This window comes from Henckelia pumila, chromosome 1 (genome assembly GCF_033568475.1).
Source record: "Henckelia pumila isolate YLH828 chromosome 1, ASM3356847v2, whole genome shotgun sequence".
In the NCBI taxonomy this organism is placed as follows: Eukaryota; Viridiplantae; Streptophyta; class Magnoliopsida; order Lamiales; family Gesneriaceae; genus Henckelia; species Henckelia pumila.
In genome coordinates, this window is record NC_133120.1 from 99,048,283 (window position 1) to 99,067,224 (window position 18,942).

General features: G+C 33.7%; 2 protein-coding genes and 1 non-coding gene across 5 annotated transcripts; 2 read left to right on the plus strand and 1 right to left on the minus strand.

Moving 5' to 3' along the window:
* The first annotated feature begins 625 nt into the window (after window positions 1-625).
* On the plus strand, window positions 626-750 carry LOC140876554 (small nucleolar RNA snoR111). The gene has a single exon (XR_012148858.1). It is a non-coding gene; the product is annotated as a small nucleolar RNA snoR111 (small nucleolar RNA).
* A 200-nt stretch (window positions 751-950) lies between these two features.
* Window positions 951-7,066, minus strand: LOC140878695 (E3 ubiquitin-protein ligase COP1-like). Its single transcript, XM_073282311.1, has 13 exons — window positions 6,571-7,066; window positions 6,119-6,196; window positions 5,377-5,532; window positions 4,646-5,005; window positions 4,083-4,240; window positions 3,939-4,004; window positions 3,469-3,547; window positions 3,038-3,193; window positions 2,853-2,951; window positions 2,232-2,336; window positions 1,962-2,141; window positions 1,644-1,754; window positions 951-1,217 (listed from the first exon to the last, which is right to left on the minus strand). Exons 1-13 carry the CDS (start codon window positions 6,895-6,897, stop codon window positions 1,053-1,055), a joined length of 2,040 nt encoding a protein of 679 aa, XP_073138412.1. The 5' UTR covers window positions 6,898-7,066; the 3' UTR covers window positions 951-1,052.
* Window positions 7,067-13,453: 6,387 nt separating this feature from the next.
* Window positions 13,454-17,171, plus strand: LOC140875737 (uncharacterized). Of its 3 annotated transcripts, none has more exons than XM_073279516.1 (5): window positions 13,454-14,146; window positions 15,777-16,226; window positions 16,323-16,638; window positions 16,718-16,887; window positions 17,048-17,171. In XM_073279516.1, the coding sequence occupies exons 1-4, from the start codon at window positions 13,736-13,738 to the stop codon at window positions 16,852-16,854; spliced, it is 1,314 nt and encodes a 437-aa protein (XP_073135617.1). In that variant the 5' UTR covers window positions 13,454-13,735; the 3' UTR covers window positions 16,855-16,887; window positions 17,048-17,171. The 3 variants fall into 3 exon arrangements, with proteins under 3 accessions (XP_073135617.1, XP_073135615.1, XP_073135614.1); XM_073279514.1 differs by having other exon boundaries at window positions 17,006-17,164; XM_073279513.1 differs by having other exon boundaries at window positions 16,718-17,164.
* The last annotated feature ends 1,771 nt before the right edge of the window (window positions 17,172-18,942 follow it).

Sequence of the window (18,942 nt, forward strand, 5' to 3'; positions counted from 1 at the left end):
GACGACGTAGGGCGATCATAGTTGGAAAACAAGCTGATAGAGCTCTCCAAATGAAATTGCAAATTTTTGGAGGGATACACAACCTCCAAACTAAGTTCCAATTGACCCTCATCTCAATCGGATTCGGCCCACGGGTTCTCATTAAACACTTGTAGGTTAAAATAACTAGGATTATACATTGGATCACACGTTTTATTTTAAAATTACAAAATTATCTTTATATTTTATTTTAAAAAAATTCCCAAAAAATACGTTTGAAATAGTTCTTAATTTCAAACCCAATGTGTAATGACTGATGGATTTTCGGCCTCCTTATGGATATAACATGACCCACGGCACAATACCCACCAATAGCCCGATGCATTCATTGAATGTTTGATTAGGCAACCCTAGGGGGCCCCTAGTGCATAATTTGTTAGTGAGGGCAATGCAGTAAATGTCTCCGCTTAGGGTTTTCGCCCCCAATCTATATATATAACCCCTAGATTGCTTGCTCCCCAGCACATCCCCGCTGCTGTTGCTACGCCCCTCTAGTGCAAATCAAACAAGAAGAAAGCGGAAGCCGACTGATTTTTTAATCTATTTTTTTTCCTGTTTTTTTTTTCTTCGCCTCTGCTCGTAATTCATGAAGGGGACGAGATCTTGATTCTCGTATCATCAGTCGAGAGCATGAGGTATAATGATGGTGGCGAGATATCGTTTCAGTCGTCACTTTTCTTCATTGACGATTCGATTGTTGCTCGTCCACATTCTTTTTTAAGCTCCCATTATAAATCCCCCTTTGAAAATATTCTTCCCAGAAATTCGTATATGTTTCTTTCTACCCACTTTCACAGTGACATCCTCGGACCCTTCTTAGATGCCCCAAAGTATTAAATATTTGATTGATTAGCAAAGCATTTGAGAGATCATCAACATATATAGCTAATTCACAAACTAACTCATCACGCTAAAAAAAATTAATACACATATATATCTATATAATAATTAGTTTCTCGTTCATTCTCTCCCAAATAACTCACGCATTATACAGTTTTATGCATATACTGGTGTCAAGGCGCAAGCACGAGTATTTTTATGGTCCCTTCGCTGTTTGCTGTTAGCATAGTTGGACTATCACTCTTCCAACATACTGCACTGATGAAGAAATTTGCATCCTCATTGGTCTCATCCACATCGGAACTGAATTTGTGCCATGCTGAAGGTTTAGAAATTGCCTGCCCAACACAGATCTCAGATCAGACACATGGACGTTGAAATTAACTAGTCACATTTAAACATTGGACTGTCAGCAATAAAATCTCCAAATTTCTTAAAATCCTCAAAAAGAAAGTTCTGCCCGAGTCATTTGCTTGGTTTTCCTAAAAGGATTTCTAAAAACCCAACTGATATTAGATATTTGTTATTTGTAGTTGTGTATATACTAGTCTAGTCACCTACAAGTAGCCCATTCAAATACTTAGACTTGAGTAACCAATTATAATAACTAGTCCGAGAGCAAATTTAGGTATATAGCAATTGTTCAGTCTCTCAAAATCAATTACTATGAGTCAAGTTCTTGGATGTGCCTTAGTTATTCCCCCAACTTCCTCTTGATCAACTTTTTTGGACTACTTGAACATTTCAAGAAAGAAATTCGTTACCTTGTGGTATACAAAAACTTCATTTGTTTCACTTCCACAGGCGATGTATTCGTTGTTCACTGTGAGGCCCACAAAATTCTTTTCATTTGTATGGCCCCTGAATGCACGCAGCTGAGCATATGAACATGAAAAAAAGAAAGCAAAAATCAAAATTAGAGGATCACTCAGTATTTAACTTAAAGCTCTAGCTTAGACAAAAGGAAATGATGAGGTTTAAGTTTATCTTGCTTCACAAAAGAAGCATGATAAAAGAACAATTATGGCTAAAAAATATGAAAAGCGCTAAGTAGTAAAAGTTTATGTAGAATCCCATCTTACTGGAACATTATCCTTGACATCCCACAAGCGCAACGTACTGTCTGTAGATGCAGAGGCTAGTTCATTGTTGGACAAAAATTTCACATATGAGACAGCCTTCCGATGCCCACTAAAAATATACAGAGGTTGGCTGGTTTTTCTCAGGTCATAATAATGAATGTGATGATCTGCAGAACCAACCTGAAAATGACATACACATGAAATTTATCATGCCAGAACGCCACGACATAGAAACAGAACAAAGCAACTAAAAAAAAAATATTAACTTACAGCTACATGAAAGCTCGATCCAGGGTTATACTTGACGGAACATATATTAGCTTTCATATCAATATTAATAACACTTGCCTCCTGTTTTGTGCACCAAATTTTGACCTGATGAACATTTAAAACTTGCTTTCATTCAATGACAAGTTCCAAGATTAAAAAAATCCAGCAGCTTGTACTGAACTTTTGATATGTAATTCATTACAAGTAGCACTATGTTTCAACACCCAATGTTTACCAACAGAAAATTGTGAGAATTATCCACCAGATACCGTAACGGTCATCTTTCAGAGAGAGCCATGATATCACATGTATTTTGTATCAAGCATGCCAATATGCCAACAAGTTGTTACTCGTCACTTTCCTTCTGTTATTTGTTTGACAGCTTCAACTGGCTCCACAACATGTTGGCCTTGGCTTTTATACAGTAAATTTACAGATAGAGCTTCACATTATATCTTGGAGCACTAGTACAAGAATATCCATGTAAAATACTAGCAATTAAACACATAGCAGAGGGGTAAATCTAGGGGGTTGTACATGGATCTGCAGTAAATCAAGACCTTTAACATAGAGGCAAAACATACAAAAGCTGACCTAGCTAAATATCCTTATTACGAATACCTTGCAATCATCACTCCCAGACACGAGCATTGAAGGTTCCATACGCGAAAAATCAACACTCCAGGCACGCTTTTCGTGCTCCTCATACTCCATCACACTCTAGACAAATTTTGAAACAATCCATATTAATTATTTTGCAGGATTCAAGGGGTGGAAGCAGACTATCACACCAGAGTAGACACCACCTGTCGAGTAGCAACATCCCAAACAGTTACTATGCCTTCATAGTCGCTGCTGGCTATGTGATTTTTTGTATACTTGTTCCAGCTCAAACAGCTGAGTTTTGATCGTGTTGACATTTCTGCAACAGGACATTGCACATCAGCTGGTTCGTTAACAACCTGGCAAACAATCAAGCATCAGTTTCATGAGTGACTTGATGCAATACATGTGATAACAGAAATTGATAGCTGGAACCCCACTTCAGAATTTGAACTTCATAAAAATTCAGCAATTTTTTAAGTTGAATTATTCGTAAGAATCTAATTCAGGAAATCAAGCACCCCATCACATGGAATGATTAAAGTCCTAAATACGCCAACTCTACAAATACACACATGGTCTATCATCTCCTAAAATAAAATCATATATTTCGCGAATTCAACCTAGCACTCACTGATGAAAACTCAAATATCTTGATGCGCCGAGATACTCCAGCAGTAGCAAACAACTGATCATCTCGATCAAATTCTATACTGCAAGAAAAAGCAACTGCTTCAAACACAATAAAGCAATCTCGGGGACACGCAATATGCCACATTGTTTTAGGGGTCAAACAACCAAAATTATTCTGGAACAATAAAACACTTATAACTTGAGAAGTAATAGATGGCCAAGAAGATCAAGAAGTTGTTAGAAAGGAAAAAAATAAAGCTTCAACATTAGGTGACCCGCAACTGAAACTGAAATATCAGCACAGGAGTCCAGGACATATTCTGTCTAATTACACGAAAAGATCTTAACAATATTTGTAGCCCATACTAAAGGCTTTTCCAAACTAATGTTGTTTACCAACTTGTTTTCAGATGAAGAATATGCAGCATATCATTAACCTAAATTTGTAGAAATGCAGAAGTATACACTCACCTCGATACGATATTGGCTGAATGAAACAGGTCTCCATGTCTAAGTTCAGCAATAACCCGCAACCGACTGATGGAACAATGAAAGTTTTATTACGCGTTGAATTGAGAGAACATATTATTTCTATCAACTTTTTTTAGATTGTACCTATATCGTGTGAAGGTTGATAGAACAGACTGAAAATCCTCAAGCCCGTCAGTGTACCCTTCCCGATTCAAAGAAGGATGATTTTTTTCTTGCTGTTGTTGAGATGGTCTTGCTGAATGTCGCCTTTTTTGTAAATAACAGTCTTGAAGTTCGTTGAACTGTTGCAACAGAAACCATGACAGCAAACATCTCAACAGAATGATAAAATGTCATTGAACCTACGGAAAACCAATTTGGTAATGTCCATTGTGACCATCAAAATAATTAGTGAGGGAGGGATCTACAATGTTGATACGTTCAGAGTAATCCAGCAGGAATTGGTTGGCTAAAAGGATTTGAATGGACAATAATGCCAAACAACTCTGAGCATAGAAAATTATTAAGTTTTATTAAATACTTCCAATTATGATGATTAAATTTGGGTGACACTATTCATAGACAAAAGTACCTTTCTTCCTCAACATGTGCAAGACTCCCAGCATTCTTTAGAAATTGTTTCATGCAGTAACATCATAATCCACACTATCCCAGCTAAAAGAGAAATCTGTCAAGAGATTGCTGACCTGTGCATGAACTCGTCTCTTTCTTGCCAATGCAAGTCCAGATTGATTAAGATTTTGATTGTCTGAACCACCAAAAGAATCCTTCCTCGGGATTAAATGACATGCAGAAGATTTTGAATCAGTTTTTCTGTTTTGTGAACCTCCAGGACTCACAAGGCACAAGCCGGGTGCAGTAGCGGTTCTAGAGACCGTAGAACCACCATGCTTATCAATCAAAGATGGCCATACTGTTTTAGAAGCAGGTTCATCGACAAGCATTCTCATTTTGGTGGAGTATCTATCCCGTCTTCGGTACATCTCTATTCGCCGTCTCTCCACCGCATGAATATCTTCTTTAATATACTGAAGGTCGGATAGTACCTGGCAAAAAAATTGGAAATGGAACTTCAAATTTATTACTTTTCTTTACAAAGTTGGCACAATATCATCTAATGAGCTACAAAATGGTACAATACATGCTGAGATTCACAAAAAGGATGAATATAGGAAGGATCATTAATATTTCAACGTGACAAACAATAAGTACCTGATGTTATGAATGCAGAAGCACAACAAGACATCAGATGGTATATTTAGAAAAGCCCTAATGAGATTAAATTGATACATATCGTTCAATATCAAGTTCCACACATAACTATCATTATTTTTTAACACGCATAAGAAGTTTTAACTAACTTCTATCAATACATAAATGTGACTAAGTCATAGCCAAAAGAATCAAGCTCAAGAACCTCATTGAGCTCATCCAGTTTTTTCTTTTTCAAATACTGCAGAAAGTCGAGCAGAATCTGCAGATTTGTCTCGGCTTCTTCTTGCTCCATTTTACTTTTCCTCTCCGTGAGAAGAAACAAAAGAGATTCCAGCTCTTTAACTGACGCTTCACATCCCTGTGAATAAATCATAACTAAGTATCAACCATACAGATGTAACTACGCATGAACGACAGATTGTAAACATACTAGAAATGATTTTTCAAAAATGAAAAAAATAAAATAAACATTCAACGACATTGGTCACAATCAAAACACATTGACCAGAATGAAAAAGATGACGATACTCCAAAACACCGTACAGTTATTCATTATCCTCTGCTAACTTCTACGATACATCCCAGACGCCCAAAAGTCCACTTTTAAAATCTGCAAATCTATTCCCGGCCATCATTTATAGTGACAGTTCTGAACAGAGGTTCAATACTCAAGAATTCGGGGGTCAATCTCTCAGTTATGGAGACGGATGAATAACAAGCAGAATACACATCCACCAACCACAAATTTTGATTGATGCACAATGTGTGATGCCGACCATTAGATGGTAAAGCTAGCGTCTAAGCTTCTGAAGCATCAAATTTTTTGTACATGCATGTAATTATGCCTCAAACAGGAAAAAACATTCCCACTTTTACTGTTTGAAAAATCCATGAATCAGCCAGAGTTCCGTCTGGTAATTATTTGAAATTGCAATATAACTTACCTGCTCCAAGGCCCGACGAAGTTGTTCCAAAGGACTGGTGTTCTTTGCTATTTGATGAGCAGAAGTTTTCATCAGTAACTGTAAGAATAGGAGACACAGCGCCATAAGCACGATCCAGGTCACATTGCGAGCTCAATTGAACTCTACTCATAAATTTCAACAAATATGTCACGGTAGAAGACTGCTCCAGGTGACCTCATTAATTTTCCACACCACGTACCCATTCAATATCTATCATTTCGCTTCTTTTTTTATCACATATAATTTTAAAACATAAGCTCAGTTCGTACATTTAGCGACTCCTAAAAAAAAAAAAACAAACCAACTCTCTAAATTGTAAATCACACAGCATCATTACTGAAATAGAGATTTCTAAAACCCCAAATTACCAACAAAAATAAAAAAAAAACAGGATCACGATACTCTTATGTCAAATTATAAGGAAAAAACACCTTGCTAAGGAGGAAATTGGGGTAGAGTTGGTTGGCGGTGAGGAAATGAGAGCAGCAAGGGCAGTCACTCTTATTCTGAAGATGAGTCACGATACACATGTAGCAGAAACTATGTCCGCACGCCGTCAAAAAAGCATCCTTAATAATCTGCATACATATCGGGCACAAAACATCTTTATCCACCTCGTCAACCGCCTGTCCCTCTGGGGGTGGTAGCGCCGGCAGCTCCGGTGTGGACTGAGCCGGCGGCGCCTCGGTGGAGGAATTCGCCGGCTCGGATTTGACCGTAGGCACCAGCGCACCGATTGAAGTGCTTCCGCCTCCCATTGGCAAAATCTCGCCACCACGAGTAGTTGACGGTGAAGAGCTAAATCAGTAGGAGTGGAGGAAAGAAGGGGACGGAGAGTGTGTGTGTATTATGGAGAAATTGGATAATTCTATGGGCATAAACAGACCACGTTAGGCGGGCGCTTTGGATTCGTATACTAAGTTAGAACTGAATCTACAGTTGCTATGTACTTATATTTATATATTTGCTTTCCCAGTTAAAACACAGAAACCAATAAAAAAAATCAAATATGCAAATAAAACTATATAATTGAATTAAGGTATCCCCATAAAATAAGATAAGATTCGATTAAAATTATATAAAGCTCGACCCTGTTACCTTGTCTCGTGACAAAATGTAATAAATTTAAAGATGATATGATCCAACGAAATAATGTTTGAAACACGCCTCTTCCGATTTGCACTGATAAAAATTTAAGGTTAGCAATGTAATTAACTATATATGAAATGTGATGTCGCTTCGGAAATAAACAAAAAGTAGAGAGCTTGCTATTTTCTTGAGACAAAAATATAGCACACTGACTTATATTCAAACCAACCAATAAAAAATTATTTTTATAATAAAAATATTATTTTTCAATTTAAGTATAGCCCAAATCGATCTGTCTCATCGATCATATTCTTCAAAAAATGTTATGTACCTAGAGATTGAAACCTTAGTTTAAAAACAAAAAAGGGATTGAAACCATATTCTTCATTTGTGACAAAAAAAAAATTTAATTACAAAAAACTTGACATCTTAAAAGCCACTGACACTGGTAAGCCTAATTCTATGAATAAAGATCCCCAGTTTATCTATGATTCCAAAAATCACGTTACTACTGTAAGATTTTTTTTTTAAAAAAAAAAATAGTTGCTAAGTTTTCATACAACAAAAAAGTAAAGTTATTAACAAATCACATAATAAAAGTATAAAACTCTAGGCAAGCAAGCAGATGATACGAAGCGCCGGCTATTAAATATTGATTAACACATCAAAGGCCCAATATGATTAAGGTTTTTTTCCCCCTTAAACGCCATGTCATCAGAGGACCATATTCAGAGTAAAGTTGATTTAGGGAGTGTTAAAAATAGTAGTTTAAGAAATGTTTTTTTTAAAATCCATCTTAAAAAAATATATAGTAGAGAGATTTTCCAAAATGACTTTCTTTAAACTATCATAATCAATTTTGGCTTTCAAGCAATTTTATTCTTAAAAATAGCCTTTAGTTCCAAAATGACATTTAAAATATATTTTCTATTAGCCTTCTTTGAAACCCTTTCTACATAAACACAAAAAAACATATTTATTAAATCACATAAGGACAAGTTCATAATTAAAATATGAAAGTCAATATATAAAAGTTACGAAACAACTGAAAATATAATAAAGAATTTTTTTACAAAAATTAATAGTAAAATAAAAGATAAATTAGCATTTTAAAGAATTTGTGTGCTTCTTAAATCCATATTTGCATTAACTTCTGTTTAATTTAATTTAAATATAGAAGGTAGTAAGATTCTAAAGTGATTTTGGTTATATATATATAGAGAGAGTTTCTTTCAAGTGCCCATCTATTATGCCCACCAATGATGTGACACTATTCTATTGGATGTGATAAAGATATGATAAATTGTAGGTCCAATAGAATAGTGTCACATCATTGGTGGGCATGATGGTGAGCATGGTAGGTGGGCAAATACTGTTTACTTCTCATTCATCTTTTCGATTTTGTTCTCAAATACCGTCCATTTATGCTTTTTTTTCATACTTTTTCATAATAAGTGCAAATTGCTCAAAAATCCCCAATGCAAACATTTATTGCTCTGCACTCCCTAGCCACTTTTTTGTACCACAATTTTTGTTAATTTGTACCACATCTTGTATGGTTTTGTACCACATATTGTATTGTTTTGTACCACATTTTATGACTAGGGATCCCAAAGCAAAATATGTTTGCATTTGGAAATTTTTGAGCAAATTGCCCTATATAATATATATATTTAATAATTTATTTAAAAGCAAAAACATTTGCAAACAACTCTCCTCAATATCTTTCTTTTATTCTCTCTGCAACACTTTTTTAGACTAACTTGTCATACGAGATTTGTCTGATTAACGTGGTTTACATGATATTTTATTAACCCTAAATTTACTCATTCTGCAACCATAAGATAGTGTTCTTTGAGATACTTTCAATAGTACAATTTTCCAAGCTAACACACATATATCAACAACTTGAGTAAGATATTTTGAGTACATTTTTCGAAGATAAAGGCGTATCGCCACGATTGAAAGTTTCAGGCTCACACTTGCAATTTGTCGTTAATTAGCTTTTTTTAGGAAAATAGGGCTCCCATTGTTCACTGTTTGATACATTTCTTCGAATGGACTTTCAACGTGTAAGCATTAAACTATCTATATTTTTAAAAATACATATGTATGTGTGTGTGTGTGTGTGTGTGTGTGTGTGTGTGTGTGTAGAATCAATCCCGAAGCAGGATTCTCCGTGGAACCTCTTCTTCCTCTAATTTATGTTGAAAAAAGTTTGTAATTTATTATTATTATCCTCTGTTTGTTGTTGTTATTGTTGACGCCAGCATTTGGCTTAATCTACGTCGCAGAGAAATTAACAATATAAATTGTCGTACAAATGATTATTTTAATAATAAACCAAAGTTTCAGACATGGCACGAGCCAAATTCCACACCTCTAATTTAATCTTATTTTAATTCCCGTACATGCAATTTGCGCCCATTCCCAGTCATCACGACTCATCCATGACTGTCGAGATATTTTTTCCCATATAATAACGAGAAGTTCGTGGCACCTAGATGTTTTTAAATAGGATTTATAACCACAAAATAAATAAACAAATATATATATATATATAATATCAAATGTTTAATACATCGAATTGATCCGTCTCGATGTTAACATGTCTCATTATCGAGATACTTGATGTCATTGGGCCAATTAAATTGCCATAACTTATTCAATGTACGTAACGGTATAATATCATTCTAAATATAAATGTATAGCAATCGTGGATAGTTGGTAACCACACTACCATACCACACACCATAAATAAGTGGTTACTACATACGTAACGTATGAAGTTGTTTATATTTATTTGGCATATTTTCGAATCGTTTCGATATATATTTATAAAACGTTTTTATAAAAGTGTTTTTTTTAAAAAAAATTATAAAATATTTTTAAAGTTGTTTTTATAATAAATACGTGTTTGGACAACTATTATATAAAAATATTTTAACGTTTCAAAAGTCATATTGTTGTTATCTTTGTCTTCCACCTTTCAAGTGTTCATTAAAAATTATTCTTGGAGAACACTTTTTAAAAATTAGTTTTCAAAAACAGTTTACAAAACTTTTATTCAAATACATACTTTTAGTTTTTTTTCACTTGTAAAACATTAAAAACGTTTTTAAAGTACATGTTCAAATATAACCTATGTAATTATTACTAGATTTTTGGTATAATGAATAACTATAGCCATTATATATACCGATATGGTACAATTGTGTAATACATATTAATTAGAGGGGTAGTGTTTGGGAGGGGATGAAATCAGTTTCTTATAAAAGCTCTTTCAAAAATTACTTAAATATCTGACTCGCAATAATAATCTATTAATTTATTTATACACGATAGTATATATTTAAGTTGGTATTTGATAATTCGAAATATATTTATTCAATTTAACAATAACGTTTGTTTTATAATAATCATTTAACTTGGGAAAGGATATGCATCCACCAAATCATGCTTCAAAGTTCAATCGACCGAAAAGCATGCGCGCCATTTTCAATGTTCTCGTTTTTTTTTATGTTTGTTGACAAATAATCAGTCGGGCATGGTGGTGTGGGTGTTCCGTTGATTGATGTGTATTTAGCATTTAATGCATTGATAATATCATTTATTATGTACATACAGAGTATTAATAAATGGTTTAGCCTAAATTATCTTTATAATTTACTTGAAAGAAACATTTATAAGGCTCGTTCAGTGAAACAAAAATGCTTTGAAGGTATTTGAATCAGACTCCGAAGTGGTAATCGATGCAACGAGTTCGCAATGAGCAAATGATTTAGAATTTAGTTTTTTGTTTGCTGCCGAGAAATTTTTCATCAAAGATTATCATTCAGAATCTGTTTTACTCGTAGAAAAGCAAATGAAGTTGCCCACAATCTTGATAGAATATATTGGTTTCATGCTCGTCGCACCGCCAGATTTTATTTATGATGTTATAAATTAAGATTGTAATCATTCTTATTTTTAATAAAACTGCGTCTTTAAAAAAATAGTCTTAAGTATCTTACTTTAGTATATGTCGATGTGTGTGATTAGTTAAAAAGAAGAAAAAAAAAAAAGAAATGTTATTTTATTTAAAGTGAAAATTGCCCATTTTTAAAGTTGAAATGATATATTAATTTTTTTAAATTAAAGTAATAGGAGATAATACATACGATAGAAAAAGAAATTTGTCAACAAAATATAATATGATATTTAGTTTTTGACAGAAAATATATCTTATAAAAACCCAAAATTATATCATGACCCCATTACGTTAGTATATACTATTAATAATAATAAATTTGCAGAATATCCAAAGAAAATTCTTTTGATACCACTTAGCAATGTTTTAATTCTACATACTTGATCAACGTGTGGCAACTTCTCGTCTGCGATAAATATATTTACAGGTAATTAAAAACATTTCCAAAGAAAGACTATTATGGTTTTCTGTGGAGTGTTCCACAAAATCAAAACTTGAAATGAACAATATAATTGGTTTCTAGAAAATTCCACTAAGTTCAAGTGACTTTTTTTCTCCTCACATTCGTATAATATGGTATTAAATAAAACGTGAGTTATTATTATTTTTATCTGTCCCAACAAAGACCTAACCCTGATTGCATGATCTTCAATATCTTAAAATCAACCCATCAAATATAAAATAATTTGGATATTCCTTTCGGACACTCTACCTAGGGGTGTAAACGAGCCGAGCTACTCGTGAGCAACTCGCGAGTAGCTCGATCAAAGCTCGACTCGAGCTCGATTTGACCGAGCTCGACTCGAGCTCGAGTAGCTCGAGCATACAATCGAGCTCGAGTCGAGCTTTGAAACTATGTGATCGAGTAGCTCACGAGCTACTCGATAAGCCACATATATATTTTAAAAAATAATATAAATATATATAAATATAAATATAATATATATATAATATTATATTATATTTTTATATTAATTTATTTATAATATTTATATATTTATATATAATATTTAATTAATTTTATTTTATTTATATATTTATTTATTTTATAAATATATAATATAATATTTTATTTATTCATTTATTAATATATTTTTAATTTATATATATATATAATATAAAAGCTCGAGCTCGAGTACTCGAATTATAACCGAACTCGAGCTCGAGCTCAAGCTCATATTTTACTACTCGATCGAGCTCAAGCTCGAGCTCGAATAGTGTGCTACTCGAGTTCGGCTCGACTCGATAACACCCCTACTCCTACCTTAGCGTATCGTGCTTCGTTACCTCTCGTTTGCATTTGTTATAATAATAATAATAATAATAATAATAATAATAATAATATATCTGTATCCAATGTGGGCCAACTGGGCCTCATCATCATGGGCTTAACTTTTAAATGGCACCAAATCAGAGGGGAATGTTAGGGATTTCCCTGAAATATTAGTGGGCCTACAACTATACTTGATCAACAACGACGAAACAACAGTTAGTTAAATAAAATTATGTGCGGTCCCATGGGTTTGCCTCAGATTCTTATTAATGGAGGAATTTGGGACTAAGTCAATAATGAATAACATATGAATCAAGTTCGTCAGTTAAATTGTACTGGAGGACTAGCTCGAGAAAATATTGTTTGTATTGGTATAATTCTTGACCGTTTTTCAAACGCTCACCGACTCAACTCGAACATCTGATCAATTAAAAAAAAACTTATTTTTCTTGTGAGTATTAGCGGAGAACTTGTTTGCTCCCTTTTTTTAATTTTTATTTCTAGATCATGAGATTTTAATAATCAGCATGAATTTGTAAGTATGTCAAGTTTCATTGGTCATGATCATTGGACAGGTATATGTTCTTTGTTATAATTTGTTGAAATATTATTATTATTATTAATTGACCATATGTATCATTTTTTGGTCAAAATATCAAGGTCACATAGGAAGACGTGTATCAGTAGGGCAAAAAAATATTCAACTCCAACTTTCCAGCAGGCTACACGTGGACGGCGGCTATGTATGTCCATGCAATCTGTGAACTTTTGGCTTTTTTCCATCTCTATTGTTTTATGACAAATGGCTAGTTTTCTTTCTTTTTAGCGTCCTTTTATTTATTGCATGCGCCACACTTTGTAATAATGAATTTTAAAATCTATTCATTGTAGGTGGGATTTGATTATCTCTATTGAAATTATAAAATTTATTTGAATTTTGTTCATTCAAATACAAAACTTATCATTTGGGAGAGAGACGTTTTACATATTATATTTAGTTCAAATTATATAAAAAACTATTGCCACCTGCAAACCAAACTATTTTGCTCCCAATCACAAGCAGACGAGTCGTCATCACCTTCGCGAGTTAAATACTCAAAATTTCACAAAGCTCAAGCAATCATTCATCAATTACAACCTGCCCCTAGCTACAATCTTTCCCATAAAATCCTCCCGGAAACCAGAATTTGCAGAACAAGTTTTCGTTTGTTTGTTTTTTTGAAAAAAGAAAGAAAGAAAGAAAGAAGAAAATAGCAGTACCCAAATGGAAGAATTGGCCAAAGAGGCTTTATTTCAAGAAAACAAGTCGATTTCACCAAGCCATTCACTCCACGAATCCAACTTGGAGTCGACGAGTTACAGCCATAGCCTGAAATGGGTTTTTCTTGATTATTCGAATGTATGGAAAACTGGGCTTTCGTGGTCCATATTTTTCCTTCTAAACATTGCTGTTCCGATTGTCTCCCACTTCATATTTTACTGTTCGGACTGTGATCTGATCCACCAGAGGCCTTACAATGTAATTGTTCAGTCATCACTTTCTCTGTTTGCTGCACTTTCTTTCTTCTGCTTAACTTCTTTCGGGCGTAAATATGGGCTCCGGAAGTTTCTGTTTCTCGATAAACTGTGCGATGAAAGCGAGAAGGTTCGACAGGGATATACGATGCAGCTTCAAGTACGTTTTTTTTCTCTTCTTTTTTCTCAGTAATTACCTGTCGAAAATTTTGTCATCTTTAAGATTTACTTTTATTACTAAAATTTAACGTGCCTGGTCTATGCTACACCGTGACTACATTTCTTGTGTAATACGAACATCTTGTATAAAACAAATTATATTGAATCCAATGATACTTTTTGTTAGCTTAACTTGACCGTTCAAATCATGCCAACCATATCGATCCTGCTAAAACTCAAATTTTAAAGTTGATTCGAGTTCAAAATGTACTTGCTAAAGAATTTTGAGTCCAGATTCTATCATGAAAGCAAGTAATAAATGACCCCTCTCAATTCATTTGAACCACGATATCAATATCTCACCTCTATTGGTATGATAAAAGTGATCCGAACCGTGAATTCACTTCATCGAGTAGTTGATAATCTTGTCAAATTTAGTTGATCACAGAGTTAGCAGAATTTTGCTGACCAGCCCTTTATTGCCCGAAGAGTGGCATAATTTATCAGAGTGATCAGAGTGATTGTTTGCGTAGATCAAATACAGATGTTAAACTATTGCTAGCAATACTCATTGTGTAGTCCAAACTTCAATAAAAATATGATCTTTCTGTTGGGTAAAATACTAGTAATCTTTGGATATATTGAGTATATGCGGGTGAACAAAAATGGCTATAGAAAAATTAGTCGAGGCAAGAGTTTGACTCTTTTTTCTTAAAACGTTATTGCCTCATCCCGGTGCTTACGACTATTGGCAAACGTTTCCCAAGATACAACGACTATCGACTTTAAAATAGTAGCACTACAAATTTTAAAGTCACACAAACTTTGAAATGTTCAGAACGCTATGAATTCGAATTTTACTCGTTCAACTTAAAAATCCAAACCCAAGATTTTATGTCTTGTAAAATTTGAATCTAAGTGTTTTGCTTAAAATTCGAAACACCTCTCGAATTTAATTCTAAAGATCGAATCTAAGCGCAAAAAGCTTAGAAAATTCGAACCAAGATTTTATGTCTTGTAATTCGAATCTTAAGCGCTAAAAGCTTAAAAAATTCGCTGAAGAATTAAACAAGAGAGAAGAGAATAGAAAATGGTGTTTGATGCAAATGAAAGGGGATCCCTATTTATAAATGTTGAAAAACCTTGATGAAAAGACACAACCTTTCACCAATTGGAACAAACACCACTTCACATGAAGTGGTGCTTCCCTTCACCACACCACACGGCCATTCAAAGACCGTGTGATATACTTCAAATTCACTCGGCCACATGGCCGAGTGAATTATGTATATTTACTTAATATATATAATATAATATATAACATAATATTATAATATATATATATATGTGATATAATATAACATAATATATTATATTATATACTCATATACATATATATCGTTTCCAATTAACTTTTCAACACGATAAATTCGAACTAATTAATTTCTCATTCACTTTATTTGATCAATAATCGAGAAATAATTTTCTTACGAATTCTACTCGCGATATAGAATTCATTCGCAACTTGTTCGAATTATTTATCAACTTTAAATGAGTACACAACTCATTTTTTCCAACACTTACATGCTAGAGCATTCTCCAATTCTAAGTATGTCTACTTGTCGATGCAGAGATCGATGAAGCTCCTTTCGGCTTTTGTTCTCCCCTGTTTCCTTGCCGACTGCATATACCAGATATGGTGGTTTGCCTCCGGAGGAGATCAAATCCCCTACCCATACAACACGCTTCCGTGCAAAATCATCGGTTGCATGCTACTGATGTGCTCGTGGCTGTATCGTACCTCGATGTGTTTCCTCCTCTGTGTACTCTTCCGCCTCACGTGTTACCTCCAAATACTGAGGTTAGAGGACTTTGCTCAAGTCTTTGAACGCGAATCTGACGTTGCTTCGATCTTGATCGAACATCTGAGGATCAGAAGAAATCTTCGGATCATAAGTCATCGGTTTAGAGTCTTCATTTTGTCGACACTGACTTTAGTAACAATAAGCCAGTTTGTTTCTTTACTCATTACAACTGAACCGAGCTCCAGAGTCAACATCCCAACAGCTGGAGAACTCACGGTAATCCCGCGTCGCCAGCTCTTTGATCTATTTCAATGACATTCAAGAAAAAAAATGTAGTAAAGTTTTTGACTTGGTTCTGTTTCTGTCATGCAGTTGTGTTCCATAACTCTGGTGACTGGGCTTCTAATCTGCTTGCAAAGTGCAGCAAAGATAACACACAGAGCGCAGGCGGTCACATCGCTCGCTGCTAAGTGGCATGCCTGTGCCACGATAGACTCGTTTGATGCTCTGACCGACAACATCCGATCGACTCAGATTGTTTCAGCTGATGTGGCACAGTCTCCCGTCACTGCTGCCAACTGGCCGGATTCGGATAATGAAGTAGGAGATGGAGATAGCGCGTTGGACAACACAAACTTGGTGCCGATTTTCGCAAACACCGTGTCCTACCAGAAAAGGCAAGCACTAGGTAAAGTAACTGCCGAACTTATTCATGATCATTTGCATTCCATGAGAACGTTGTTTTTATTGGCCTTTTTGTGTTTCAGTGACTTACTTCGAACACAACAAAGCTGGAATTACCGTGTATGGATTTATGCTAGATAGGACGTGGTTACACACGGTTTTCGCGATCCATCTTTCTCTTACATTGTGGGTATTGAACAAGACTGTCGGGATTTCTTGAGTGTTGCATCTGATGCTATCAACAGCGTAGGGAGTACGTTTAATTATTTGCCTTTTTTTTGGCCTATTTTCAAGTGAAATATACATGAGATAATGTTTAGTGTTGTATAGAGAAATGCTGATGATTGTTTTATGTATGTGTCTCCACATAGAATTTCCGTCAATGAAGGTCTAAAAAGTTTCACACATTGCAGTCCGTGTCTCAACCGATGCGAAGGGGAACATGAATCTGCCGAACCAGTGATGGCATATAATTTACTGTGGCTACAACTTTAGCCTTGAAATCTTTTAATTTTTTGAATTGATCTGTGCACGAGCTAATAACAAATTAGTTCAAAATTTCAAAATTAATATATATATATATATATATATATATTGGGATCAATGTGGCTTGTCACTGCAAACGGGCTGCTCTGCTGCGGGCTTTCTATCAAAATTACACTATAGTCAATGTTAGTAGGGGATGCTATCTGTACTGATATCAAAATTTTCATTTTAGTTTTGACCCCGATGAATATTAACATGTGTTTGGATGCATGAAAAATAGGAATTGAAATTGAAATTGAAATTAAAATTGGAATTGGAATTGAAATTGGAATTGAAATTCATGGAATTGAAATTTCATTTTGGTGTTTGTCAAGAATTTAAAACATGATTTGGAATTTGAATTTGACAATTAAAAATATTATTATTTATATTAAAAAAAATTTGCATTCTTATTTTAAAATTCTTGTTTTATTAATAACATTTATATATATACTCATATAATTTTTATCAAGAACAGAATATTAATTTTGAACATGTTAAAAAATATTTTTATTAAATAGTTTTTTTAAGGAATGAGAAAATATATAAAGTTATCGATATGAAAACAAAGTAAAGTTACTAATTTTGAAAAATTAGATTTTTAATGTTAAAAAATGAATTTTTTTTAGGATAAATAAGTAATTTATATAATTTTTTAGATATAAAAATATTTTGATTTGATTTTCTCAAAAATTTATATATAATATAATCATATGTATTGACAATATAAATTTTTTGATAAATGGTATTTTTTAAAATTTTTATATAAAATTTAAAATTTAAGAGTAAGTTATATGAATTTAAGAGTAATAATAATATTTATTCAAAAAATAATAAATAATAAATTTATTTATGAAATGACATTTTTATTCACTTGTGAAAATTCAAGAGTTGGTGTATTATTATACGATGCAGAGAAATGATACAAAACAAATTTAGACCAGAGAAAGAGAAAAACAAGTTTTTTTATATATATAAAAAAAGAGAAATAATTTGATGTGATCAAACAAAATAATTATCTGAATTAGGAAAATTCGGGGGATTGAAGGAGTGCCCGTATTGGGACCGCAACCGTCGCTCAATGAATTGTCATCTGCGTCACAAATGATCATTAGAAGCGCCGAAGATTATTCGACGAAAACCTTTCGACGCTCAAATCAACCTACCCAAAACTTGAGAGAATAAAGATAACTTATGACCAGTGTTCTAAAAGGCGGCGCCTAGGCGCTAGGCGGTTATACACCGCCCCGATTTTTAGACAGTTGAGGCTATTGGTTGTTATTACATTAATTTGTCGTCTAGGCCGCCTAATCACCACCGCCTAGACGCCTCAAAATCCGTCTAAATATATATATATATATATCTTTTTTATTTTTTTAAAAAAAGATTATTTGACATATTTTTCCATCAATTTGTAGCGGAAGACGAGAAATATGTCATGTATTTCAAGTTTGAATTCGATAAAGATGAATTATTGAAGATATATTAAAATGAACAAAAATAATTAGATATTTATTTAGATTAAAAAAAACTACTTAGGCATGTGAATTCGATAAATAGAAATTATTGGAGAAATATTAAGATTTATCGAACTAGAATAACAAGATATTTAGCCTTAAAAGAAAAAACCGTCTAAGCCTCGCCTAAGCACTAGGCGGTAAGTGACTATCCACTTACTGCTGCCGCTTTTTAGAACATTACTTATGACCCCATAAAAAGTTTATGAAAACTTACCTCAAATGGAAGCTAAACCCCTATTTATAGATTTTTGTGGGATTGAAAA